Genomic DNA, 26,120 nt, shown 5'->3' with positions numbered 1-26,120 from the left:
ACGGGAGCCTCCATGGCGGCGCCTTCGGTCCTGCGCCGGGAGTTCCGCAGGACTCGTCCGGTCGTGGGGTCCCTCCTGGTGATGCTGCCGCCCTAGAAGGGACCCTTGGGAGCCCAGGATGGAACGGTAAGGGAGGCGGGCACGGCTTAGGCTTGCGTGAGAGAGGGGACCTACATCCCGTGAAGGAACCTGGGGAAGATGGGATGTTGGTACCCAAGGCGGCTGCATCCGGGGAGCTGAGCGAGGAAGGATGCGCTCGCTCGCTCGCTGGCGCACGGCAGAGTCCGCTGTCGGGGCTCGGCGGACTGTAGGGGAGGGGGCTGGGGGGGCGCTGAAGCTGCTCCCCCCGGTTTGCAGACCAGAAGGCTCTCCTAAAGCGCAGAGTAGAGGCTTGGGAAGGGACATAGCAGAGCCAGGCTGGGAACACAAAGATAAACCGCCGTGCACCTCCCGAAAGGAGTGGCTGGGTGTGTGGTGGGGCGGGGGGGGGGAAGAGGTGTGAATCTCTACATCTCTCGTGGCTTTAGAAGAGGATGGGACCCATTCATGGAGAGGAGGGGGCTATGGAGATCTACTAGCCACGATGAGCACGCTCTGCCTCCACAGTCGGAGGCAGTGATGCTTCCGTTGCTGGCAACGCCGCGAGGGGAGAGTGCTCTTGTGCTCGAATCCTGCTGGGGGGCTTCCCATAATGGGCACCCGGGGGCCAATGTAAGAACAGGATGCTGGACTGGATGGGCCACTGGAAAGGACCCCTAGGGGTCATCTAGTCAACCCCCTGCAATACAGGATTACATTATTCTGATAGTCTTATCTCCATATAGAGGTTAGGTTGTGTAGAGGGTGGGGTGACGTCGAGGGGCTGCCGTCGGGGATAGAAACCGGAGGAGGTCTGCGCTAGGATCTACGGGGGTCGATCCGTGTCACCTGGAGGACAAGCGGGGCTAGCTGGTGACAAGGAAGAAGGGGTGTCTCGGGGCTGATCTGCAAGTTGGACGGAGAAAGAGAAGGAGCGAGGCAGGAGAGGAGCGGAGGGGGGCTAGCTAGAGAGAGAGGGTATCATTTCGAAACCCCTTATTTTTCTGGGCGCTGGCAGTCAAACAGAGCGAGCGGGAAAGCGGCTGGGTGCTCCTTTTCTCCTGAGAAGCCCCTCTCTCATTTACTGACTTTTCTGCCCCCCACAGAAAGAGAGTAAGGTTGCAATCCTGGGAACAAGCCCCGCTGAATCCGCGGCAAGCCACGGTTAGGGCGGCAGCCTCAGAGGCACCCTGAACGCTCTGGCGAGGGAACCAGCGTTGCGGAGCTGGAGGGGCTTTGCTTCCCAGCGCCCGGGAAAGGGTAGCCTCGCAGAGAGAGCGCGGAAAGGAGGGAGGGGCCCGTGGCTCAGCGCCAGAGCCCCTGCTGGGCATGCAGAAGGCATCTCCAGGTAGCGCGGGGAGAGGCTCCCTGCCTGAAATCCTGGACAGCCGCTGCTACCAGCCAGTATCGACAATACTGGGCTATATGGATTAACGCTGGCAAACGGAGAAATAGGAGGAGACGCCTGAGGACTCCCACTGCCACCAGCCCCAGCACGCGTGGCCAATAGCCATGGCTGATGGGAGTTGTAGTTGAGGGGCCGCGGTGGCTGACGGCGGATGGTTTTGGAGGTAGGAGACCGCCTGCTGGCTATGCTGTAGACCAACTCTGACTGTGGTCCTCTGCTTTCTCTCCCCGCACCCTTGCAGGGCTAAGATGCTGTCGGGGGCGTCCCCGCTGCTGCTGCTGCTGCGCTGTTGGCTGGCGGCGACCTTCCTGTGGGCCCCGATCCGCGGCTGCCCGGAGCCCTGCGCCTGCGTGGACAAGTACGCCCAGCAGTTCGCTGATTGCGCCTACAAGAACCTGGAGGCGGTGCCGTCCGGGCTGCCGTCGAACGTGACCACCCTGAGTCTGTCGGCCAACAAGATCGCTGAGCTGCGCAGGGGCTCCTTTGTGGAGGTGACGCAGGTGACCTCCCTGTGGCTGGCGCACAACCGGATCGGGGCCATTGAGGAGGGCACCCTGGCCATCCTGGTGCAGCTGAAAAACCTGGACGTCAGCCACAACCAGATCGCCGACTTCCCCTGGGGAGACCTGCGCAACCTCAGCGCCCTCCAGCTCCTCAAGATGAACAACAACCGGATGTCCCACCTGCCGGGAGAGGCGTTCCGCACCCTGCGGGACCTGCGCTCCCTCCGCATCAACAACAACCGCTTCTCCGAGGTGGCCGAGGGGACCTTCGAGGCGCTCACCTCCCTGTCCCACCTGCAGATCTACAACAACCCCTTCAACTGCACCTGCCAGCTCATGTGGCTCAAGAACTGGACCGAGAACACCTTGATCTCCATCCCAGACCGCAACGCCATCACCTGCGCCGCCCCGGAGCCCTGGAAGGGGCTCCCTTTGGCCAAGGTGCCCTACCTGCACTGCGCGCCCCCTAGCGTCCGCTTGAGCTACCACCCTAACCTGGACCGCACCCGGCTCTCCTACGGCTTGGCTCTGGCCTTGCACTGCCACGCCCTGGGCCTCCCGCAGCCCGAGGTCACCTGGAGGATCCAGGCCGCCGGCGAGACCCTGGAGATCAAGGCACCGGCGGCGGAAGGAGAAGGCAACGCCCTGCCCTCCGACGGCTGGTCCAGAGGAGACCGGGAGAGATTCCAGGCCTTAGCCAACGGCACGCTGCTCATCCCGCACCTCAGCAAGAAGGAGGAAGGCACCTACACCTGCCTGGCTGCCAACGAGATGGGCAGCAACCAGAGCTCGGTCCACGTCGCCGTGGCGGACGCCCCCGCGAAGGACTCGGCGGGCTCGCTGGGGGACCGCAAGGCCCAGCCCGGGGATCGGAAGCCGGAGGGCAAGACCTCCAAGAACAGCGTCATGAAGGCCGAGGAGAGGACCAAGCTCCTTCCGGAGAGACCCACGCCCAGGAGCTACCACGCGCCCGGGCCCCGGAACGCCAGCGGGCCGTCGGGGCCGCCCGTCTTGGCCAAGCAGTGCGGCTCGAGCGAGGCCCCCCAGTACGTCTCCAACCACGCTTTCAACCGCAGCGGAGCCCTCAAGCCCCACAGTTTCGACCTGGGGGTCATCGCGCTGGACGTCTCGGAGAGGGAGGCCAAGGTGCAGATCACCCCTTTCTACACGCAGCCAGAGAAGGTCCACCTGAGGAGGCTCTACCTGTGCGAGGCGGGCCGGAGGGGCCACTCCCTGGTGCAGTGGTCCCAGATCGAGGAAGGGGTGAACTCCTACTGGTTCCAAGGCCTCAGCCCCGGCACCAACTACTCCGTCTGCATGAGTTACGTCGGGGAGGACTGCCAGGTCCAGGTGGTCTTCACCACCAAGCGGGAGGTGCCCTCGCTGGTCATCATCGTGGTGGTGAGCGTCTTCCTCCTGGGCCTGGCCACCATCCCTCTGCTGGGCGCCACCTGCTGCCACCTGCTCTCCAAGTACCAGGGCAAGACCTACAAGCTCATCATGAAAGCCCAGAACCCGGACCAGATGGAGAAGCACATGGCGGCGGACTTCGACCCGCGGGCCTCCTACCTGGAATCCGAGAAGAATTACGACCCCAGTGAGGTGGGGGAAGGGGAAGGCGAGGAGGAAGAGGAGGAGGAGGCGAGGGGGGAGGGAGAGGCGGAGGGGCGGAGGGGGCTACCTGGGGGACGACAGCTGGAGAGAGACGAGAGCCTGGCCGCCAGCTCCATCCCGGAGTCCCAATCCAAAACAAACCCGGAGGAATTCGAGGTGGGCTCCGAATACAGTGACCGGCTCCCGCTCGGAGCGGAGGCTGTGACCATCTCCCAGGAGATCAACGGCAACTACAGGCAACCGCCCCGTTGAGGCTTCCCTCGGGCGGTTCCCGGAGCTCCGGGCGCGCAGAAACCGAAGGGAAGCGCCCTTCTTCACTGGGGCTCGGGCACCGCTTGCCTGATCGGCTGCGACCTTCTCTGGAAAGGTGCTCCTGCCACCGGGAAGGGACGTCTCTCCCCAACACCGAGAGAGTCCAGCAGCCGGCGCCTAAGGCTGGCTTTGTTCAGGGGCTGATTTTAGGAGGGATTCCCCCCCCCCCACGGATTTATAGAGATGTCCTAAATATTCGGGCAAAAGAATGGATTGAGTATGGGCAACACAGCCTGGAGAAATTCATTCCCCCCCCCTTTCTTGAAAACCCTCTACTGCATATGCTCCAAACACAAAAGCTTACGTTTTCCACCCCACCCCATCACCTGTCTTCTAAAACGCACCCCGTTTCCCACGCACTCCCTCCGCATTTTCGTGGATTTGATAGGCTGGAAACTAAACTGGTTAGGGTCCGCTCCCGCACCAATATTCTGAAATACGCACCCCACTTTTCCCACGCGCCTCCGCGTTTTTGCAGATGCAACTTCTTTTCTAAAATTGAAATTTACAATTGGTTATGGTTTGCTTTTTTGTTTTGTTTTTTTAAAAAGGAAATTAACGAAAACACGACGACGACAACGCATTAAAAGTCGTTGGCCCTAATCTGGGAACGAGAGTCTCCCTTGGCGTTTAGGGAAAGGGTGTCCATTTCAGTTCAGGAGGTTAATGGTGCTGGACAGCTCCCGAATCCCCACCCCCGAATTGCCTTCCCCTCTCCAGCCCCTTAACCCCGTGTGAAGGAGCTTGCGGTCAAGGAGGTCAGTGAAATGAGGATCCGTGCCAGGCAGCGGCCCAGATCCCCAGCTTGTCTCATCGGCTGGTCAGGATCATCTGTGTTAAATAATTGGAGCCGTGCTGTAGATAAATGTGTGTTATGTCTGTGCGTGACTTTGGACCGCTGGTGGACGCGTGGAGTTTGAGTCCTAAGGGCTCCCAGCTCCTGGTCTGGATACTGACCCCCTCCCCCCCCTTCCTGCAGCCCTGTCTGAGTCATGTCACCTCCACGAAGATCCGTATTTGCTAAATGTTTATTGGGTAGAGTAGTCTTGCTTCTAGAGAAACGTGCTTGCCCTTGATGTGGTTCTGTGATGTTCAAAGGCAAAAACGATGGGAGGTCCCGGTGGGTTGATTTTTTTGCTGTGTTGAGAGTGGAAACAATTTAAATATCGTTTGCAAAGGATGCAGTCGTGCTTGGCATGGAATGATCATGGTGGTTTTTGCCTCTGTTAAAGTAGAGAGAGAGAGATATGCAACCCAATGTCAACTAAGAAAGCCAGCGCAATCATCTCCAGGGCGGAGAAAGAGAAAAATAACGATGGTATCACTAATGTGTGATTGTTAATTATTATTGTGCAAGGAATCCTTTAGAAAGGAACAGGCTGAGCAACGATAACCTTTTTTCACCGTGCCTCTGTATGTGGAAAGTCAAGAATAATGATAATAAAAACAGACTTAAAAGTGGACATTTGGAGCCTTGTTTTGTAATTTGCAAATAGGCAAAGTGTGTTGTGTTAGATTTCAGAGCCCAGAATGAAAGCGGCGCTAGATCGAAAGGGAATGTCTGAGCAAATCTCCCCAGGATCCGTTTAGCATGAAACGGAGCTGGCGATCAAACGTTGCACCCAGATGCCGTGGCGGCTTTGAACATTAAAACAGCTGCGCTGAGCAAACCGCATCTATTTTTCAGGCTCCCCACCCCCGGCCCACCCCGGAGTCTTTAATACCCAAATCATTCCCTTTTTAAAGGATATGGGATTCTCTAGGATGCATCTACCTGCTATGGATTTTTATGGACAGGTGAATGGTATGGATGGCCTTTTATGGGCGAGGAAGAATGCAAAGTCCGCAGTTCCTGGTGGGCGGAATGTACAAAAGAAAAAGAAAAACGCACGCACTTGTTCGCTAAGAAACATAAGGCTGCCGCAATCATACCTGAAAGTCTTACCTGAAAGTAAGCTTCAGTAAACGCAATGGGACTTACTTTCGAGTAGTCATGCATGGGAACTGCGATGTAAAACACGGGTTGTAGTCAACAGACTTTTACTCAGAGTAGACCCATTAAGGTCCATTGATAATTGAGATCCATAAATTTGAATGGGTCGACTCTGAGTAACCAGCAGTTGAATACAACCCAACGTGTCTTCCGCTGCAATTCCCGTGCATGTCTACTTGGGAGAAACTCCGTTGCGTCCAATGGAGTTTACTCTCAGGTAAGGGGATATACCATTCTTTTTCTTAGGGAAGAAACTGCCATAAATGAGGTGTCAGACTGGACACGACATTTTGTTTGCGGTGTTTTGAAAAAGGCAAAGTGGAAAGACCCCTAAAATGAAAATACCCCTCATCGCTTCCTATTCTCACCCTAAAGGGGGGGGGGTCCTGTCATCTGGACACCCTGCCCCGGCCTACGCCCCACGAAGGGCACTCTGGCTTTGCGTTACTTTGAGTTTGAAAAAACCTGCCTGGGCCAAAGAACAAAATAGGGTGGCCACCACGACCTGATCCCAGTCTGCCGCCTAGAAAAGCAAAGCGACGTAAGCCCCCTATCATAGAATCAGTTGTAGAGTTGGAAGGGGTCTTGGGGGTCGTCTAGTCCAACCCCCTGCAATACAGGAATCACGGCTGGTTCAGGGAAACTCTCAGCCAGGCAAAGGGTTCGTCGCCCATCCCAAAGCTGCAGGATGTTGGTCTATTAGGGTCAATGGAGCCCCCACCCCACCAACCTCAGCTGCCCTCTGCCAGGACCCACCTGCCTACCTTCTCCCAATCCCTCCAGCCTAGAGGGATGGCTCTTCCTGCCACCTTCTTCAGCTCCCTTGCGGAACTCAGCGAGGGGGAGCTGGGCAGGGACGGCGATAGGAATTCGTTGGCTCCGCGTGTCCGTTGGCTCTGGCGCCACCTGCTGCTGGCCTCCTTCGCCATCTTAGTTCCAAGGAGCGCCCACTAAGCACCACCGCCCAGAGCAGGCCCGAGCCGAGCCACGCAGCTTGCGGCAGGTCTCTCCGCTGCGCGGAACAGCTTGCATATGGCGCGCGTATTTGCGCAGGGCTGAATTCCAGCGCGAGCGGAGTCTCACGCTTGGGACCACGCAAAGGGAGCGCGTCCTTCACGAAGCGCAAAGGGGCTTTGAGGGTGGGGACCCCCGAGCCCTCCGAACCATCCGCATCCCACCTGAGGCTCGAACATGCCTCTTTCAAGACAACAGTTAAGCACAAGTGGCAATGCTGAGCATATGTGCAGCCAGCCTTGCCTTATGCACCGGGACTATCGGTGTGCTCTGCCAGGTCCCACAAACTGACCCGGCCTATGCCTTTTTCCAAACTGCTTTTGGGTGCAGGAAAAGCTCATAGTCCGCAGGGGCTGCAGCACAATCCTGTGCCCGTTTACGCGGAAGTAAGTTCCATTGTGTCTGCAGCGGGTCTTTCTCGAGTGTGCAAAGGATTGCAGCCCCGTGCATGGAAAGGGATGGCAGGATCAAAGCCACAGAATTTCCAAATAGGAAAGGAGAGTGTGTGTGCAACACCGTTGATGTGTGCAACAAAATGCATGTTTATTTGTTGCTGTGCATGCACCCAGCAAAATATATATCAAAATACATATCTTGGGTTATATCATGCATTTTCTTGGACGGAAGTAAAATCCAAATACGAACACATGAGAAGCAGCCAGAACCAGATCCTTGAAAGGTATGTTTTTTTTAATTTATAAAAATATTTATATACCACTATATCATCAAAAGAAAAATATCAAAGCAGTTCGCAGCAATAAAACGAAAAAATATACGATAAAAGCCATATATAAAAAGGTTTTTAAACCCAACATCTATTAGCCATTGTGGAAAGATGGATTCTTAATTGACTACGTAGGCAGTCTATGCCTGTCTGGCACATATCGGTATATGATTAGCACATGTTTGTATCATGTGCGCACAGCTGCCGTTGTGTGCATTTAGGTAATTTTAGATTCGAGACTTAACAGCACAATCCTGTGCACGTCGACTGAGAAGTAAGTCCCATGGAATTCAGCGGGGCTTTCTCCCAAAAGCGGGCATGGGAGTTGCAGCCTTAATGGTTACACAGTGCAAATTGTACCTTACTTAATGCAAAAGCCCTACTGCATTTGGGGGTCCTCCTCCTGACCATTCCGCCGCGCAAAGCTCTGGGCCCCCAAATCCTCTCCTGCCCAGACAGCTGGGTCTTTATAAGAGAGGCTTCTCCAGGGCCAGGGCAGCGAAAATGGACGGATAGCGAAATGCCTTTGGATATCAATTACTGCCAGACAAAATTAGCAGGATGGTGGCGGAGCAGAGCAGATGGGCCTTGGCTCGGATTCCGCATGGCTCCTGGGATCTCATGGGAAGGGTGTGGCCGCTTGCCAGAAACACGGGGGCGCTTTGTGCGCGGCCCTCGTTTCAAATGAATTGTGTGTGTGTTTACCTAAGGACGGGGCTTGCATGTGCGCGGAAGCAAGCTTTTAGGGTTCACGCTACTGTGAAGATTTACAAGCACACGCATCATGTGCATAAGCAGCAGTTTTAAATGCAGGCGTGGTGTGTGAGTTAGTTAGGGAGCTGGGCGTTTATGCAGAAGTAGGCTTGGGTATTCCTGCTCCCATAGAATTGTGCGCGTGCATGCAAGAGTTTTAAATCATACAAACACACAACTGTATATCTACCTGCATGTATAGCTACCTGCATGTACACGCTCTCGTAAAAAGCTGCACGCGCACACACTCATGTTTTAAATGCATCTGAGGTGTGCGTCGCGGGGGGCTTGCATATCAGCAGAAGTCATTTTATTCAAGCTCCCGGGGTGTGGGTGTGCTCCTCCCCGAAGCTAGGGCACCTTTGTGATTACAAAGAAGAGCTAAGTGGGCACGATTCACATTCCTTCCTTCTTATGAAATTTAATCTGGGTGCTTGAAATTTCTACGGAATCTTTCCGAGCGGTCACCTCTCTCTACTCTCTCGGTAAACATGCCCTCCCCCGACAGTTGTTTGGCGAGTTCCTGGCTCACCGAGCGGGATCTTCTCTCTGGGATAAGACCCCCACTGATGCAGGATCACGCCACCCCTCGTCCCCTTTAAAATTGGTTTAACCAAAGTGGAATAAGCTCTTGTGCACACGTTAATACAGATGAAAGAATCCCTTCTCCGACAAAGCATCCACTGGAAAAGCTTAAAGCAAGCTTCCTCAACCTCAGCCCTCCAGATGTTTTGAGACTACAGTTCCCATCATCCCTGACCACTGGTCCTGCTAGCTAGGAATCATGGGAGTTGTAGGCCAAAAAATCTGGAGGGCCGAGGTTGAGGAAGCCTGGCTTAAAGCATCTTTTGGCCTAGCCAGTCTTGAGCTGTGCAACCGCATCTCTCCGATAAGAACGTAAGAAGAGACTGCTGGATGAGGCCAATGGCCCATCTGGTCTGGCACCCTCTTCTCACCGTGGGCAAATACCCCTAAGAACCTAGGAATCTCGATAGACTGCCCCTGGACCTGGAGGCTCCATCAAAACCTAAGAGGAGCCGGCTGGGTGAGCCCAATGGCCAACCTAGTCCAGCATCCTGTTCTCACAGATGCCAACCAGATAAGCAGAGCCTGAGCACAAGAGAAACTCTCCCTTCCTGTGGCTTCCAGCAACCGGCATTTAAAAGCATTTACTGGCTCGTTTGCAATGATCGTTTGTAGCCACAATGCCAGGGTTTTGGCACGCCCATGTGTGTTTTAGGGGCAGAAACTGACGAGCCGCCCTTCCAGCTCTTGGTCCTGGCACGTGGCGCTTCTCCATCGGGGCGCTGGTGGAGGAGGAGCCGAAAAGGCCGTGCATGGGTTGGGGCAGCCGCGTCTTCCACCGCAGGGGTAATGATGTCATCTCCTGGGCGCTGTTGGCCAGGCGAATAAATCTGCCATTCACGAGGGCGGAGGGGGGAGGGGAGTCCATCAAATATACCGAGAAAACAGAGCTACCTTAGCACGCGGGTTAAACGCCACTTACTCCCCCAAACAAAAATCAAAGCCCCTTCATTAAGAACAGCTCAGATGTCACAAAACAGCAAGCAAACTTTTGCATCCACCAGAGCTGCTTGTCCATCAGGCTGGATAGGAAGTCTGGATGCTGCCTTAGACCCCGGCAGACCAAGTGGTCCATTTAACTCAGTATTGTCTCCAGGGTTTCCGACAACGAATATTCCCAGCCCTACCCGGAGACCTCCGTCTGTCCTGCGCCAGAGACCTTCTCCCACTGGGCGATTGCGCTTCCCCAGTCAGCTATCCTTGCTTTTAGATAGTTTGTGTATGTGTCCGACCGACCACAAACCTTCTTAGACACAACCCCTCCTGCCAGGGAATGAAGGCTGGGGGGTTTAGGACCTACAATTCCCAGCAGCCTTCACAAACTGCAGCTCCCAGGAGTCTTTGGGTCAAGCCATGGCTATTAAAGGGGGAGAAGAGAGCTTTCTGTGGATGGTGCAGATGTGACCACTGGCCATGCTTGCTGGGGCTGATGGGAGATGAAGCCCAACAACATCTGGGGTGGCCCCAGGCCTCCTACATGCAAAACAAGGGGCTCTGGATGTTGGGCAGGGTTCAAGGAGGGGGAGGGGAAAATGCTGGTTTGGAGTTAAAGTCCTAATGTCTGCACAGGTCTTGCACTGAGACAAGCAAGAGGTGTTATCAAACTTCAGAGACTCATTCCAGTCAGGCTGAAGCAGTGATAGTGAGCGGGGGTTGCAGTGGGAGAGAAATTTCCCCCTCTGCCTTAGTATTTCACATTTTGCTTGTACTCAAGGTGACATACATGGCTTTCTGGGTCAAGGTCACTCCAGATGAGTTTCATGGCTGAGCAGGGATCTGAACCCTGGTCTCCCAGGTCCTAGTCCAAGACTGCAACCACAGCACCACCACCACCTTACTTCCCACCTCCATCCAGATAATGCAGCCCCATGGCCTGCGATTCCCTCCCTCCCCCAAGGTAGGGAATCACTGGGGCAGTCGTTGAGTGTCTACCTACCTCACAGGGTTGTTGCGGGAAATAAATGGGGGGGAGACCCATGTATGCCACCTCAAGCTCATTGGATGAAAAGGTGGGGTGTAAATGCAATGCAATAAATAATAAATAATAACATATTGACGCTCAAGGATTTCGAAAATGCAATATCCTTTGCCAAAGGATGTCTGCTGGACTATGGAAAATGCATGAATTTTTTGGAATCATTGACTTTCCCTTCAATCCCTCTCAGGATTCCCCACCCCCCACCTCCATGCCTTAAAAGCTCAGCTTTTGTCAGCGTGCATGAAGTCATTGTCTAGCTTTTATGGAAAAGAAGGAGTATGAAATAACAAAGAAAAGAAGAGTGGAGAAATGCAAAATGCAAAAATCTTGCCAGACATGCAGATGATGGATACTCGTCAGGCTCTGAGGCAAAGTTGCACTGGTGCCAATTTTGTAAAACTATTGAGGCTTATTCTGATTTACATCCCTATGGAATCAAGATCAGAAATGAGATGGTGCTTTCTCTTTTCTATCTCCTTAGCTGATAACAATATCAACATTTTAATGCGCATTAGAAATGTAGAATTCTCATTATGGATAAATGGCCTCTTGTGAGCACATTTTAATTGAGTTTTATGCTTTAAGACATACAAAGACGAGAGGAAACGCAGCCCTCTCCACATCCATTTAATTAAGAGAGTAATAGATTTCTTTTCCTGTGCCCCCTAATATTTCTACCGGGAATCTAGTTATGATGAGTTATTGGAGTTGGATTCTGCAGCGCCATTTCTTCTGAGCCTGGGAGCGGAATGGAAATAGGCAAATAGAGTGAATTTCTGTCTCAAGAGAGTATTGAGAATATATAGCAGACCACATCCTGTGGATCTGAAGAGTTTCCAACATCATTTGTTGTGGGTTCTGCCATATGTGCCAGTAGCAATCTCAATCCTGTATCCAAGGCAGGACCACTCATGCAAAATAAGGAGGTACTATCAGACTTTGGCGCATTTCAAGGTTTGCGGAAGAAACAGTGGTGTGCAGTGGCTAGAGTGTCAGACTAGCACCTGGGACTGGGAGAGACCAGGGTTCAAATCTGCACTCAGCCATGAAACCCACCGGGTGACCCTTGGCCAGTTACTCTCTCTTTCTCTCAGTCTAACCTACCTCACAGGGTTGTGAGGCTGAAACAGGGAGGGGGGAGATTCATGTGTCCTCCTTAGAGAAATAGGCGGTATTTAAATGTGACCTAGGGATGCGGGTGGTGCTGTGGATTAAATCACAGAGCCTAGGGCTTGCTGATCGGAAGGCTGGCGGTTCGAATCCCCGCGACAGGCTGAGCTCCCGTTGCTCGGTCCCTGCTCTTGCCAACCTAGCAGTTCAAAAGCATGTCAAAGTGCAAGTAGATAAATAGGTAAACGGCAAGTAGATAAACGGCGTTTTTCGTGCGCTGCTCTGGTTCGCCAAAAGCGGCTTAGTCATGCTGGCCACATGATCCGGAAGCTGTACGCTGGCTCCCTCGGCCAATAAAGCGAGATGAGCGCCGCAACCCCAGAGTCGGCCACGACTGGACCTAATGGTCAGGGGTCCCTTTACCTTTACCTTTAAACATGACCTAGCTCCCAATGATAGGGACGCGGGTGGCGCTGTGGGTAAAACCTCAGTGCCTAGGACTTGCCGATCGTATGGTCGGCGGTTCAAATCCCCACGGCGGGGTGAGCTCCCGTCTTCGGTAACCAGCTCCTGCCCACCTAGCAGTTTGAAAGCACCCCTAAGTGCAAGTAGATAAATAGGTACCGCTTTATAGCGGGAAGGTAAACGGCGTTTCCATGTGCTGCGATGGTGCTGGCTCGCCAGAGCAGCTTCGTCACGCTGGCCATGTGACCCGGAAGTGTCTCCGGACAGCGCTGGCCCTCGGCCTCTTAAGTGAGATGGGCGCACAACCCTAGAGTCGGACACGACTGGCCCGTACGGGCAGGGGTACCTTTACCTTTACCTAGCTCCCAATGGGATACAGTAAGCTTTGGAATCGGCTCTCTCTCATCTGCCTTGTTTTCCTTCCCTTCTGCTCCACTTGCACGTGGCTGCACACCAACCCAAGTTCTGAGCAGGGTGAGATTCTAGGGGTTACAGGTGCTCACCCAGGGCCCGTGTTTCCATCTGGAAATGAGGCATGGCAGAGACTGTGGTATCTTTAGGACAGGTGTTGAGTACGAAAGTAGGCAGGTAAGGAAAGATCTAAGAATGTTGTCCAGGGCAAAGGCAGACACAGAAACCACTGCTCCTATTTTGACCAGTTCCTACAAAGGTTTCTCTTCTCCCTTCTCTCTCCCCCCAGTTCTCTGTTCTCCCCCTGCGAAGCTCAGATAATTGAGGTCAGCCAATCGTGCCCCCCAAGCTGTCTGCGGCCCCCTCAGACAGGCCTGGGAGTTGAATCAAGAGCTCTTGGGCAGAGGGAGCAAGAAAAAGCCAACCATGAGTGCTTTGTTCAAAACCTGCCATATGTCCCTCGCTTCCTCAAGTGGTGAGAAGTTCCAGGGGCATTTGCTCTGTCAGGGCTCACATTCCATCCGAGAGCATGAGATATGTGGCATTCTATAAAGTTCTTTTCAAAATATTGCTATGAGTTTGTGGGTGCCAGACCTTTTAACCCCTAGACCTTGCAAGGGTTAAAATATAATCCAGCCTAGCTTCCCAATGAAGTGCCGGGGTAATGGTTCTTAACCCGAGGTATTATTTCTGGTTTAGCGGAGTCTGTAACCTGAAGTGTCTGTAACCTGAAGCGTATGTAACCTGAGGTACCACTGTAATTGTTTATTTCCTTATCATCTGATGGGAGGGCATTCCACAGGCACCACTACCGAGAAGGCCCTCAGCCTGGTTCCCTGTAACTTCACTTCTCGCAGTGAGGGAACCGCCAGAAGGCCCTTGGCACTGGACCTCAGTGTCTGGGCTGAACAATGGGGTGGAGACGCTCCTTCAGGTATACTGGGCCGAGGCCATTTAGGGATTTCAAGGTCAGCACCAACACTTTGAGTTGTACTCGGAAACATACTGGGAGCCAATGTAGGTCTTTCAGTGTGGAATGTAATCCACTGGGAGCAGTCAAATACAACATTCCTTGTTTTCCTAGAGTGGACATGCAAGGGGGTGCTTGGTCCAGCCTGTCAAAACTTCCTGTTCCTCCTGGCCTGGAGCATCCTTCCTTGCATGTGACTAGTGGGTGGGCGTGACCTTTCCAGACCTGGTAAAAGGCCAAGGCATGCTGCCACTCTCTCTCTTTTTCCATCTTACTTTCGCCCTCTGAACTTCCTGGAATGAACTGCTGGCTGCCAGCCAAGCGGTCCCCCAGGACATCTCCCTTATGGGGTAAACCTGTCTGTACATGTTTGTAACTTTAAGCCTAAAGCCTGCCTTCAGGAATCACACTGTGCTCTGCCTGATCATGAGTAAACTTTTTTTTTATTGCTTATGAATAAGACTGTGGTATCTTTATTCTTTTAGGAGGGATTTGAAAGGGCACCTTACTGCATCTGCCAAATTCTGGATTAGTTGTAGTTTCTGGGTCACCTTCAAAGGTAGCCCCATGTAGAGCGCATTGCAGTAGTCCAAGCGGGAGATAACCAGAGCATGCATCACTCTGGCGAGACAATCTGCGGGCAGGTAGGGTCTCAGCCTGCGTACCTGATGGAGCTGGGAGACAGCCGCCCTGGACACAGAATTGACCTGAGCCTCCATGGACAGCTGTGAGTCCAAAATGACTCCCAGACTGCGCACCTGGTCCTTCAGGGGCATAGTTACCCCATTCAGGACCAGGGAGTCCCCCACATCTGCCCACTCTCTGTCCCCCCAAAACAGTACTTCTGTTTTGTATGGATTCAACCTCAATCTGTTAGCCGACATCCATCCTCCGACCGTCTCCAGTACACACGCCGTATGTTTAAAGCACATTCAAAACACCCCCTCAGAAGAATCTTGGGAACTGTGGTTTACCCTCACGTAGCTACAATTCCTAGCACACTTAACAAACGACAGTTCCCAGGATTTTTTGAGGGGAAGCCATGAACTTTAAAGGCAGGGTGTGGATGCCCCTTAGGAGTGGGGAGTCACACATTCAAATCACCACCATGCTGGCCACATGACCTGGAAGCTGTACGCCAGCTCTCTCGGCCAATAAAGCGAGATGAGCGCCACAACCCCAGAGTCGGCCACGACTGGACCTAATGGTCAGGGGTCCCTTTACCTTTATCTCATAAGGAAACAGTCCCTCTGTCCTCTCTTGGCTGGAAGCCAAGAGGGCATCTTTGGCTAAGCAGATGTTGCTTCTTCGATGCATGTAGTCAAAGAGAGAGAGATTGCTGCCCTGCCCTTTTGTCCTTACCTGCACAGGTGAGGCCACACCCATCTCTAGTCACATGCAGAGGAAGTCTGTCCCAGCCCAGAATAAAACAGGAAGTTTACCTGCTGGCTGGACAAACATTCCTCCCCATGTGTAAACATGTTCACTCTAGGAATGTTGACTGCTCTTGTGTTTCCCATCCCACAACGCTTACCCTTCGATAGGAGGCTGCATTCCGCTACATGAATGCCAGAGGTTTTTATACATGCCATCAAACCATCTTCCCTCCAGGATGGCAAGAGGCATGGATGCAATTCGAAGGCACATTCCATCCGGACAATAGTGCTTGGGGAGGGTGCAGTGCAGGGCTGGCAAGGGGTGTGGCTTGGGCAGGATGCCATTGCTGCCATACATTTTACTCGGAAATAAGTACCACTATGTTCAATGGTATTTACTCTTAGGTGTGCCTAGGATTGTGCTGGTTTTAAAGCCCAAAATGGCCTTAGTCTGGCGTATCTGAAAGCGCTCCCTTGTCCTTGCAAGCATCTTCAGAAGAGAATAAAATAGTCATTTTACAACAAAGGAGACCAGGATGGACTTCTTTATATACTTATGGAGAAATTTTCGGCTGGAACGAGAAATGACTTTAGCCCAAAGTCTGCCCCTGGTGCGCATCTTAGGCTGCAGTCCTGTATCCATTTACCCGGGAGTAAGCCGCTTGAACTCCACAGGACTTCGCAGCCAAGGAGAAGTGTGTCCAGGAATGTGCTTTTAACAGGGTCTTGCTTCATCAGTTATTCACTGGGGAGAAAAACAATCACCGTTTTACTCTTTCTCTCTGCTCTTCACAGCCTGGAGGAGACAGAGAATGTGTGAATTATTAAGTGAGTTTGTGCAGTGAAAAAGAGAGAGAGAAGGTGAAACGAAAACCCGCCATGGATTTGGAACAAGCTGCAGACTGAAGCCTCTGGTTGAAAGTGTAACACTGCAATCCAATAATGTCTACTCAGAAGTAAGCCCTGTTGAGTTCAATGGAACTTATTTCCATGAAAATATTTATAGGAATGCAGTGTTAAAGCAAGAAATCAGCCCTGCCTTTGGGATGATTGACTGACTACATTTATATCCAACTTTTCTTCCAATGAACTCAAGGTGACACACATATTTCTTCCCCTGCAACCTTGTGAGGTAGCTTGAGTGACCTGCCAAAGGTCACCCAGTAAATTTCTTGGCTGAATGGGATTTGAATTCTGGTCTCTCAGGTCCTAGCCCATCACTCTAATGACTACTGGCCCATGCTTTTGTTTAGCCGTAGGCTCCTAGAGTGAGCTCCAGCCAAGCCTCAGTGGTAATGGCTGTAAAATGGAACCAAGTACCCTTGCATGTCATGTGCAGCAGAAAGCTCAGGGCAGGATGCTGCAGCCTATTGTGGCTCTTACCTGAAGAGCACACCTGCCTGAAGCATGCATTTCCAAACCCATCCCAGCCTTACATTTCTTGGTGTGCATTTTTCAAAACCAAGAAACCTACAGTAGCTTTTACTCATCCTAACTGCACTCTGTGTGTTGCCATTGGCTGTCTCTTTAAGAAGCCGGCAGAACCCAAGCCAAGAAGGGAGGGATAAGGAAGTTTGGGGAAAACACCACTGTTTTTATTAAGTGTAGGCTGTTGTTTTAGAGAGGCAGGTCTTTGCTACTCATAAAAAATGTATTCCCAGGTCTCTTGAAAACACATAATCAAAGGGGGAGGAAATTAAATCAACGGACTTTTGTGAGGTTTCTGGCAGAGACAAGGGTTGGGGTCTTGATCCAGTGCAACCCCCTCCTCAAAACAGAAGATGGGCAGTTTCTAAATCAGTAAATGTGTCAGGAATTAGGGTCCGTTTCAGGACAAAACCAAAGCAAAAATGAAAAACAAAAACAAAACAAAACAAAAAGAGAGGGATTTTTTTCTTTTTTCGAGGCCTGTGACAAATCAAAACCACTTTTCTGGCTCCCTGAGCGTCGGAGGCTGGACTTCGTCTTTATTAATAACATTTTTGGAATGCATGAGTCTGTCAGGACCCGACACAATGTTTACACAGTTTTCTGGCTGAAACCCTCGCGTGAAGAAAGGAGGAGAGTCACGGGGAAAAAGAGGTAATGAAAAGAGAACTTTCATCCCTTGTCTTTTCAGGAGCATTTAAAAAAAAAAGAATATATTTGAGCTTTGCCGATCCCAACCTGATGCCCTTTCTGATTCTGCAGCCAGTCTTTGTCTCCCTGCCTCCGCTCCCTGAAAGCGTTTGCTATGCATCTGGGCCTGTGATATAGCGAAGGCCAAAGAAAGAGAGAAAGGGCCGGCTCTCCTGTTAGGCAGGGAGATGAGGCTGCTTCAGGTGCTAAAGTAGGGGGGCAGCAGGAAGGGACTGGCGGACAGAGCTGTGCGAGGGTCATGCAGGCTGTAGCCCCCTAAGCTAGTCTGCAGCTCCCAGAGTTGGTGGAGACAGAATAAAAACCAGCCACCCCTCCAGCTGGATTCTGTACATGGAACCAGTGAGTGTGTGTGCTGGCTTCTTCCGTTTCAGGGGGGTATGTGGGTTAGATGACCCTGAAGGTCCCTTCAGCCCTACAATTCTAGGCAGAAAAATTTCTCAGGCCAGACAAAATGTGTGGGCACCAATCCACATGGCTTCATAAGAAGATGAGGCCAGGAGGCAATGATGTTTCTGAATGCCAGTCACGGGAAACTGCAGGTTTCCTACAGGGCCATCTGGTTTGGTCACTGTGAGGACATGATGCTGGACTAGATGAGCTGCTGGCCGGATCCAGCAGAGCCCAGGGAGTGTCTGTGGGAAGACAATGAGTGGTCAGAGGGAGAAGAGGGGGACAGACAGGGAGGAGGAAATGGGGTCTTCTGATGTTTGTATGGTCTACGGTTGTTATTTCCCCCTAGAAAGGCCTTAGCAGGGAAGGTGGTGACCGCCACAGAATACAAAACCCTGACCTGACCAGGCGTTTTCTGGAGCAGCCAGACGAGAGAACTGTTTGCCCTCTCTGTGCACAGCAGTGATTGACAAGTTGACAGGGGCAGAGCAGCTGCTTTGCATGCAGATGGTCCCGGGTTCAAGAGTCTGGGTGTGTGTGCCAGGAGCAGGTTAGTATAATATATAAATTCAATAAAGAAATAAATATTTCTTTGAACAAGTTAACTTTACTGGCGCCATGTGGAATATTTATTTATTTATTGAATTTATATACCGGCCTGTACAGTGGTACCTCGGGTTAAGAACTTAATTCGTTCCGGAGGTCCATTCTTAACCTGAAACCGTTCTTAACCTGAGGTACCCACTTTAGCTAATGGGGCCTCCCGCTGCCGCTGCACCGTTGCTGCGAGATTTCTGTTCTCATCCTGAAGCAAAGTTCTTAACCCGAGGTACTATTTCTGGGTTAGCGGAGTCTGTAACCTGAAGCGTATGTAACTTGAAGTGTCTGTAACCTGAGGTACCACTGTACTTGCAGGGTCTCAGGGCGGTTAACAAATAAACAGCTCAGGGGGCCAGGCCTAGTGAGCACAGCAACTCTTCCCGGCAGATCTGATTCTGGACTGCTCTCTGCCACAGACTCTCCCAGCTCACTAAGGCCTGTTACCTCTCCAGCGTCCGACATTTCCTCCTCCCCGTCCGCCCCCTCTTCTCCCTCTGACCACTCATTGTCTTCCCACTGCCACTCCCTGGGCTCTGAGCCTTCTTCCCTTGGGGGTTCCCCAGCTGGTGCCTCCCACCAGCCCTCTGAATCCAGCCAGTCCATAACACCCACTGACCTGCCTACATAGGGCTGAGAGAGGACCCTGCATGCTGCCAGTCAGTGTAGACAATACTGGGCTGGATGGACTCAGTCAAAGGCAGCTTCCTGCCTAAGGATCTGTAGGAAGTGGCCAGCCGTGATATTTCATCTACACAACAGAGTGTTTATCTCTTTAGCCTGGCACTGCCTACTCTGGAAGGAGCTGTCCAGGGTCTCATAGCAGCAAACAACCATAGAATTGCAGAGTTGGAAGGGGCACCCAATGGTGATCTAGTCCAACCCCCTGCAATGCAGGAATTTCAACTAAAATGGCCTTCCAACCTCTGCTTATGCACCTCCAAGGAAGGAGAGTTCACCATCACCTGAGGGAGTCCTTCCACTGTCAAACTGCTCTTAAACTGTCAGAAAGTTCTTCCTGACATTTAGTTGGAGTCGCCTTTCTTGTAACTTGAATCAAGATTTGGGTTTGGGTCAATCAAGAGAGGCTTCCCCTCATCTGCTACCTCTTTCATTCAACTGGAGGTGTTGGGTATTGGAGCTGGGATCCTTTTTGTGCAAGACACAGGCTGCTGCCCCAAAAGCCCTGCCATGCTAGCAGTCACTATGTGTTCCACCAGCAGAAAACGTTAGTTGAGGTTAATGCAGGGGTCAGCAACCTTTTTCAGCTGTGGGCCGGTCCACCGTCCCTCAGACCATGTGGGGGGCCGGACTATATATTTTTTTTGGGGGGTGGAAATGAACAAATGCCTTTTTTAATTTATTTTTTATTAACACATAAAACACAAACATATAAAGGTAAAGGTAAAGAGACCCCTGACCATTAGGTCCAGTCGTGGCCGACTCTGGGGTTGCAGCGCTCATCTCGCTTTATTGGCCGAGGGAGCCGGCGTACAGCTTCCGGGTCATGTGGCCAGCATGACTAAGCTGCTTCTGGTGAACCAGAGCAGTGCACGGAAACGCCGTTTACCTTCCCACTGGAGCAGTACCTATTTATCTACTTGCACTTTGATGTGCTTTCAAACTGCTAGGTTGGCAGGAGCAGGGACCGAGCAACGGGAGCTCACCCCATCGCAGGGATTCGAACCGCCGACCTTCTGATCGGCAAGTCCTAGGCTCTGTGGTTTAACCCACAGCGCCACCCGTGTCCCACATACATATACATTTACACAACACACGTACACAACACACTACCTTATTTTCATAATATAAAACATACCTACATTACTCTATATAATACCTACCTATACTATACATATCAACATATCTACACACCTACCCCACACGGACACCCACCAAGTGACTTGACTTCCAGCCATTCTTGTTACGCTACTTTATTTTTCCAACTAGCTCAAACACATTTAATTATTTATTTAATCTCTTCTTCTATCTTAACTTTACTCTCCTTTCACTCTAATCATTTTCTGGATTCATTCAGTATCTGTCAGAAATTCTACTTTTTCCACATCAATTTTGATGTATTCCTTAAAGATAGCCCACTCCTTATTCACTTTTTGTACGTTTTCTCCTCTTATCCTCCCGGTTAGTTCGGCAATATGGAAGTATTCCATCATTTTAGATAACCAGTATGTTTTAGTTGGGATGCTGCTGCTTTTCCAATTTTTGGCAATCAATACCTTTGCTGCCGTAGTTGCACACATAAATATTGGTCTGACTGTTCAAAAAAATGAATGAATTCCTATGCCCCACAAATAACCCAGAGATGCATTTTAAATAAAAGGACACATTCTATTTATGTAAAACACGCTGATTCCCGGAACGTCCGTGGGCCGGATTGAGAAGGCGATTGGGCTGCATCTGGCCCCTAGGCCTTAGGTTGCCTACCCCTGGGTTACTGCCTTGCATAAAGTTTATTCTAGCCCCACAGCAGCCTTTGATCAACTTTAACCAAACATCCAGCCCAGACCCAGCGCCAGCAGCACCCAGCCTCTTGGGTCAGCTGCTAGAGAACCACCATTTCGGCCTTTATAGGTTGCCAGCCATGAACTGAGCCTGAAAGGAAGCAGGGCCAGTGCAGACATTGGACACTCTGACGCCGTGTGCTCTAAGTCAGGCGGGAGCTTCTGAACTGACAACCAGGGCAGCCCCATAAAAGGGAATTGCAGTAGTCTAGCTTTGCGACGTTGGCGGTATGTGTGTTTGGTTGCTAGATATGCACCTGCTGCCTTCTCACAGCCGGCAGAAAGCAATCCTATTCCAGGAGTGGCAATGCAATTTCAAGACAACAGTGGGAGTCGGCTCCAGAATATGGTTGCCTCCCTACTGCGGCCAAGAATACTCTGTGCACAGCTGCAATGCTCATCCACAAAATGGAGGGTGGAACTTCAGGGCAAGATCCTGCCCTGCTGACTGCCTGCTCCAGCTCCAGCTCCATGTATTGGGATGAACTCGTGCGCATGAGTTCACTGACCCTGGGGAAAGTGAGATCAGGAATTGACTGGAAAGCTGGTGTGGCGTGATGCCTTGACTTCGGTCAATGAGACTTTTCTTCCTCTTTTAGAAATGTGGTCATCTTTCAGGAAGACAACGTCTTCACAGAACTTCACAGTAGCCTGTCGTATTAGCTGTAAAGGACATCTTGTCAAGGATATGTAGGATGTTTTGGGAGACTAGACTGAAACTATAGAATTGCAGAGTTGGAAGGGACCCCACGGGTCATCTAGTCCAACCCCCTACAATGCAGGAATCTCAGCCACCCAACCTCTGCTGTAAAACCTCCAAGGAAGGAGATTTTAGATAAAAGGAAGCTATCTTGCCTGGCTGCCTGGTTCTAGTAATCCATCCCCAGTGCCTCCTATTCTATAAAAAACATGATTCACTTTGCACAACCCATTGAGGAAGATAATAACACATGAAAATTCAAAGCAGTTGCAAGTTAATTGTACATTCATTCAAAAATCCAATTAAAACCATTTAGTTTAATTAATTCAACAAAATGGATGAACTTGATCCAGTGAGACCAGCTTTCAAAGTTTGATAGTCATTTACTCCTCCAGCGGCCCCCTGCCACCCCCTTATCTCTTGGCACCCCCCCCTAGGCAATCCCAGGGGACAGTACCACTCCCTTTGAGACTCACTGACCTAGACCTATTGCAATCTGGGTCCAGGCCTGGCACCTAAGGAGCCTTGGTCCCTCTGGCGGATGACCTCTGTGGGAGAAGGTTCTTGCTTGAGTGGCTCCATGGGTTGGAGTTGGGGGCCCTGCGTTGCAGTGACTGCATAGGGCTGAGCAGAAGTCCCTCAATGCTCCTCTCTTGGGGGAGGAACCCCCCAAATAGAAGCAGAACTATTGCAATCAAGCCCCCAATATCCAGTTCATCAGGGTTCTTTGTCAAATCCAGGCCTGGACCCGGGCTGAAATGGTTTAGAAACTGAAATGGGGCTCGCTCATACATAAAAGGTAAAGGGACCCCTGACTGTTAAGTCCAGTCGTGGACGACTCTGGGGTTGCGGCGCTCATCTCGCTTTATTGGCTGAGGGAGCCGACGTTTGTCTGCAGACACCTTCCGGGTCATGTGGCCAGCATGACTTAGCCGCTTCTGGCGAACCAGAGCAGCGCACAGAAACAATGTTTACCTTCCCGCCAGAGCGGTACCTATTTATCTGCTTACACTTTGACATACTTTTGAACTGCTAGGTTGGCAGGAGCTGGGACCGAGCAACGCGAGCTCACCCTGTCGCGGGGATTTGAACTGCCGACCTTCTGATTGGCAAGCCCTAGGCTCTGTGGTTTAGACCACAGCGCCGCCCACGTCCCTCAGCTCATACATGCACATCTGCAAATTACACAAGCAATAAGATGCAAATGCACATAAATTATATCCACACTGAAACAATCCAGTAGATGTTAAAACACGGAAGTAAAGTATTCCATGAAACAACCCCATAAAAAGGCCATAGCATTTATAGCAGCAGATGTAGGTTAAGAGATTCAAGGGCCTACCTGTGTCAACAGGGGCATATTGAAAAGCCGTGGGAATGCCAGTGTAGATGGGGCCTCTCACATTTAATCAGGGAGGGCATTTAGCAACACCAGAGCCACTGGCGAAGAGATCTGCCTACACATCAGCACAGGCTGATAATCAGTGGGTAGCAACAGGAAACAAGTGGTTTGCAAGGCAATGATTTCCTGTCTTTCTTTATTTCTTTCCTGCAGCTGAATGGGGAGAAGCAATGGGTCCATGGTTCTGCTTTTTCACTGCTCTGCTCTTGGTGGAGACTCAAAGCTGCCCCGAGATCTGCAACTGTGTAGCCAAGAAGAAATATGGCCGCCACATCGCCGACTGCTCCTACAGAGACCTCCGGGCCGTTCCCCTTGGCCTGCCCTTCAATGCAACTACTCTCACCTTGTCCGTCAACCACATCTCCTCCCTGCAGGAAGACTCCTTTGCGGATGTTGTCGACCTGCAGGCCCTGTGGCTGTCGCACAATGAGATCGGTGCTGTTGCCCAGGGCACCTTTGCCTCCCTGGTGCAGCTGAGGGCCATTGATCTCAGCCACAACCGGATTGCCGTCTTCCCCTGGGGAGACCTGGTCAACCTCACTGCCTTGCAGCAGCTGAAGCTCAGCAGCAACCGGCTGGAGAGAGTCCCCCCAGAGGCCTTCCGCACCCTCAGGGATCTGAGATCCCTCTGGCTGAATGACAACAGGATCTCTGTCCTCGCCGGAGGGACCTTCAGCTCCCTGCCCCTCCTGTCCCAGTTGCAGATCAACCACAACCCCTTCAACTGCTCCTGCAAGGTCTGGGGACTGAAGAGGTGGCTGGAGGAGACTCCAGTGTCCATCCCAGAGAGGGACTCCATCACTTGTGCTGCCCCAGACAACCTGAAGGGCTTCATCCTTGGGAGAGCCTTGAAGCTGGACTGCATGCTTCCTTCCATCCAGTTAGCATACCACTCCAGCTTGGGCAACAGTGTGCTGCACGATGAGCTTACTCTCCGGTTGCACTGCAGTGCGGTGGGAAGGCCGCCGCCGGAGATCCAGTGGAAAATCCAGACCTCCACTCGGGAGGTGGTGATCAATGGACCAAACGTGGGAGAAGAGGGCAACTGGCTGGCTGCCGGGAGCTTGGAGCAGCGCATCCTGGTCTTCAAGAACGGCTCGATGGCCATCCCTGAGTTCAGCAAGGCTGACGAGGGTATCTACACCTGCCAGGCCTTGAATGATGTGGGATCTCGGGAGGCCTCGGTCAACGTGGCCTTGGCCGGTTCGAAGAATCCTGCTGGGGACATCATCCGGAACAACATCCAAGCCAGCAAGCCCCAGACTGAACCTTGTGAGAAAGAGGAGTCCCCCAAATCGGAAGACAAGTTCGTGGTGATCTACCTTACACCTGTGGTGCCGATGACCAGCAATGAGGGAGCGACCCTGTGGGAGCCACAGGCCTGGGCTGGCGTCCTTCTGCTTCCGCTGCTCACTCTTTATGGCTGAGACACGTGCAGCCCGGTATCATGCGTAGGAATGTAGTGCGAGGCTGAGATATTATTTATTGCATTTACCGGTATATCCCACCTGTTTCTCCCAGGAACTCAAGGTAGTTAGTTCTCCCCCGGCCCATTTTATCCCTACAACAACAACATCCCTGTGAGGTAGGTTAGGCTGAGAGGCAGTGACGTTAATGGCCAAGTAAGAGTTTGAAACTTGGCCTCTGTCAGGTCCTGCTCCAACACTCTAACCACTATGCAGCACTACACCACTGGTTGCAAAGCAGAGCTGCCAAAGTTAAATCAGCCTAATAGTCATTCCTCCTTTCCAGGAAACCTTGAGAACTGTAGTTCCCCATGTACGGATTGGAGTCCACTAACACAGAATCCTCTGCAGCTGAGAAGGAAGCCATGGCATTGCAGTAGGAAAAGTGATTGAGTTTGTAGTAAACATTTAGTCTTTGTGGGAAGGACTTGATTTCTTCCATTTTAGTCTCATAACTGTAATTAGTTTTAAACTCACCCCCTAAAGTGTATGTTTAACTGCTGTGACCAGCAAAGGGTGAGGGATAAATCCTGATCTTCGTTGTAGTCAATGCTGTGTTCACAAACAAGAGTCTAACATTTTCAAAGAGAGGCTCACCATATTTCCAGTCATTCTGCTTAACATTTGCAAAAGAGAAGGCAAGATTGCAGTTTATTCCAGCTATGACTAACCACACTTTACATATTCAAAGAAATCTGTCTTCTGCATCACCACTGAAAGGCCAAACAAGACAGAACATTAAATGCATCTTTTCATTTAACATTTGTGTGTGTGTTTCAGTACAACATGTATCAAAGTGGGACTGAAATTTAATGGGATCAGAGCACAGGTATAGAGAGATGTAACCATTTCCTTCCCTGCTATGGCCCTCAGAAAAGTCCCTGTTCTGAAGCTGGCATTTGCTGTGTGTGTGTGTGTGTGTGTGTGTGTGTGTGTGTGTGTGTCCCATGGGTCTCCAGAGGAGATTCCCTGCCAGTGCAAATAGCACCTCCAGGGCAGGCATTAAATTCAGGGGGAGGAAAAGGTTAAATTCCTTACCTATTCCTTATTCTGATATAACATCAGTCCCTCCTCTCCTGCACGGATGCTATTTGCATTTATAAAAACCCTGCAGGCATGGCCACTCTTCTGTGCAATGGTTAGAATTGTGGTTTGGTTTTTATACAGTGAGTAATGAGAAGGATATGGGACGTGGGTGGCGCTGTGGGTTAAGCCACAGAGTGTAGGACTTGCCCATCAGAAGGTCAGCGGTTCGAATCCCCGCAACAGGGTGAGCTCCCGTTGCTTGGTCCCTGCTCCTGCCAACCTAGCAGTTCGAAAGCACATCAAAGTGCAAGTAGATAAATAGGTACCGCTCAGGCGGGAAGGTAAACGGCGTTTCCGTGTGCTGCTCTGGTTCGCCAGAAGCGGCTTAGTTATGCTGGCCACATGACCTGGAAGCTGGACGCCGGCTCCCTCAGCCCATCAAGCGAGATGAACGCTGCAACCCCAGAGTCAACCACGACTGGACCTAATGGTCAGGAATCCCTTTACCTTTTAATGAGAAGGATATAGGACTCTGCCTTTTCCTGGACTTCCCTAACATGGCACAGAAAAGACGAGTAAGAGGT

General features: G+C 51.6%; 1 protein-coding gene and 1 long non-coding RNA gene across 2 annotated transcripts; one reads left to right on the top strand and one right to left on the bottom strand.

The window, feature by feature from the left end:
• The first annotated feature begins 535 nt into the window (after positions 1-535).
• On the top strand, positions 536-25,270 carry ISLR2 (immunoglobulin superfamily containing leucine rich repeat 2). Its single transcript, XM_081022215.1, has 3 exons — positions 536-711; positions 1,728-3,850; positions 23,198-25,270. Exons 1-3 carry the CDS (start codon positions 692-694, stop codon positions 24,469-24,471), a joined length of 3,417 nt encoding a protein of 1,138 aa, XP_080878341.1. The 5' UTR covers positions 536-691; the 3' UTR covers positions 24,472-25,270.
• Positions 4,930-7,409, bottom strand: LOC308484947. Its single transcript, XR_013990204.1, has 2 exons — positions 6,673-7,409; positions 4,930-5,138 (listed from the first exon to the last, which is right to left on the bottom strand). It is a non-coding gene; the product is annotated as an uncharacterized lncRNA (long non-coding RNA).
• Positions 25,271-26,120: the final 850 nt, after the last annotated feature.

This window comes from Podarcis pityusensis (genome assembly GCF_964106645.2).
Source record: "Podarcis pityusensis genome assembly, chromosome: 9".
NCBI lineage: Eukaryota > Metazoa > Chordata > Lepidosauria > Squamata > Lacertidae > Podarcis > Podarcis pityusensis.
Note: the sequence above shows the minus strand (reverse complement) of the source record. Positions and strands in the feature narration are given on the sequence as shown.

Coding starts and splice junctions, on each gene's coding strand:
- ISLR2 (XM_081022215.1), top strand. CDS start 692: ATGGGCACCCGGGGGCCAAT. Junction 712..1,727: donor ATGGGCACCCGGGGGCCAAT/GTAAGAACAGGA, acceptor GCACCCTTGCAG/GGCTAAGATGCTGTCGGGGG. Junction 3,851..23,197: donor CAACTACAGGCAACCGCCCC/GTTGAGGCTTCC, acceptor TCTTTCCTGCAG/CTGAATGGGGAGAAGCAATG.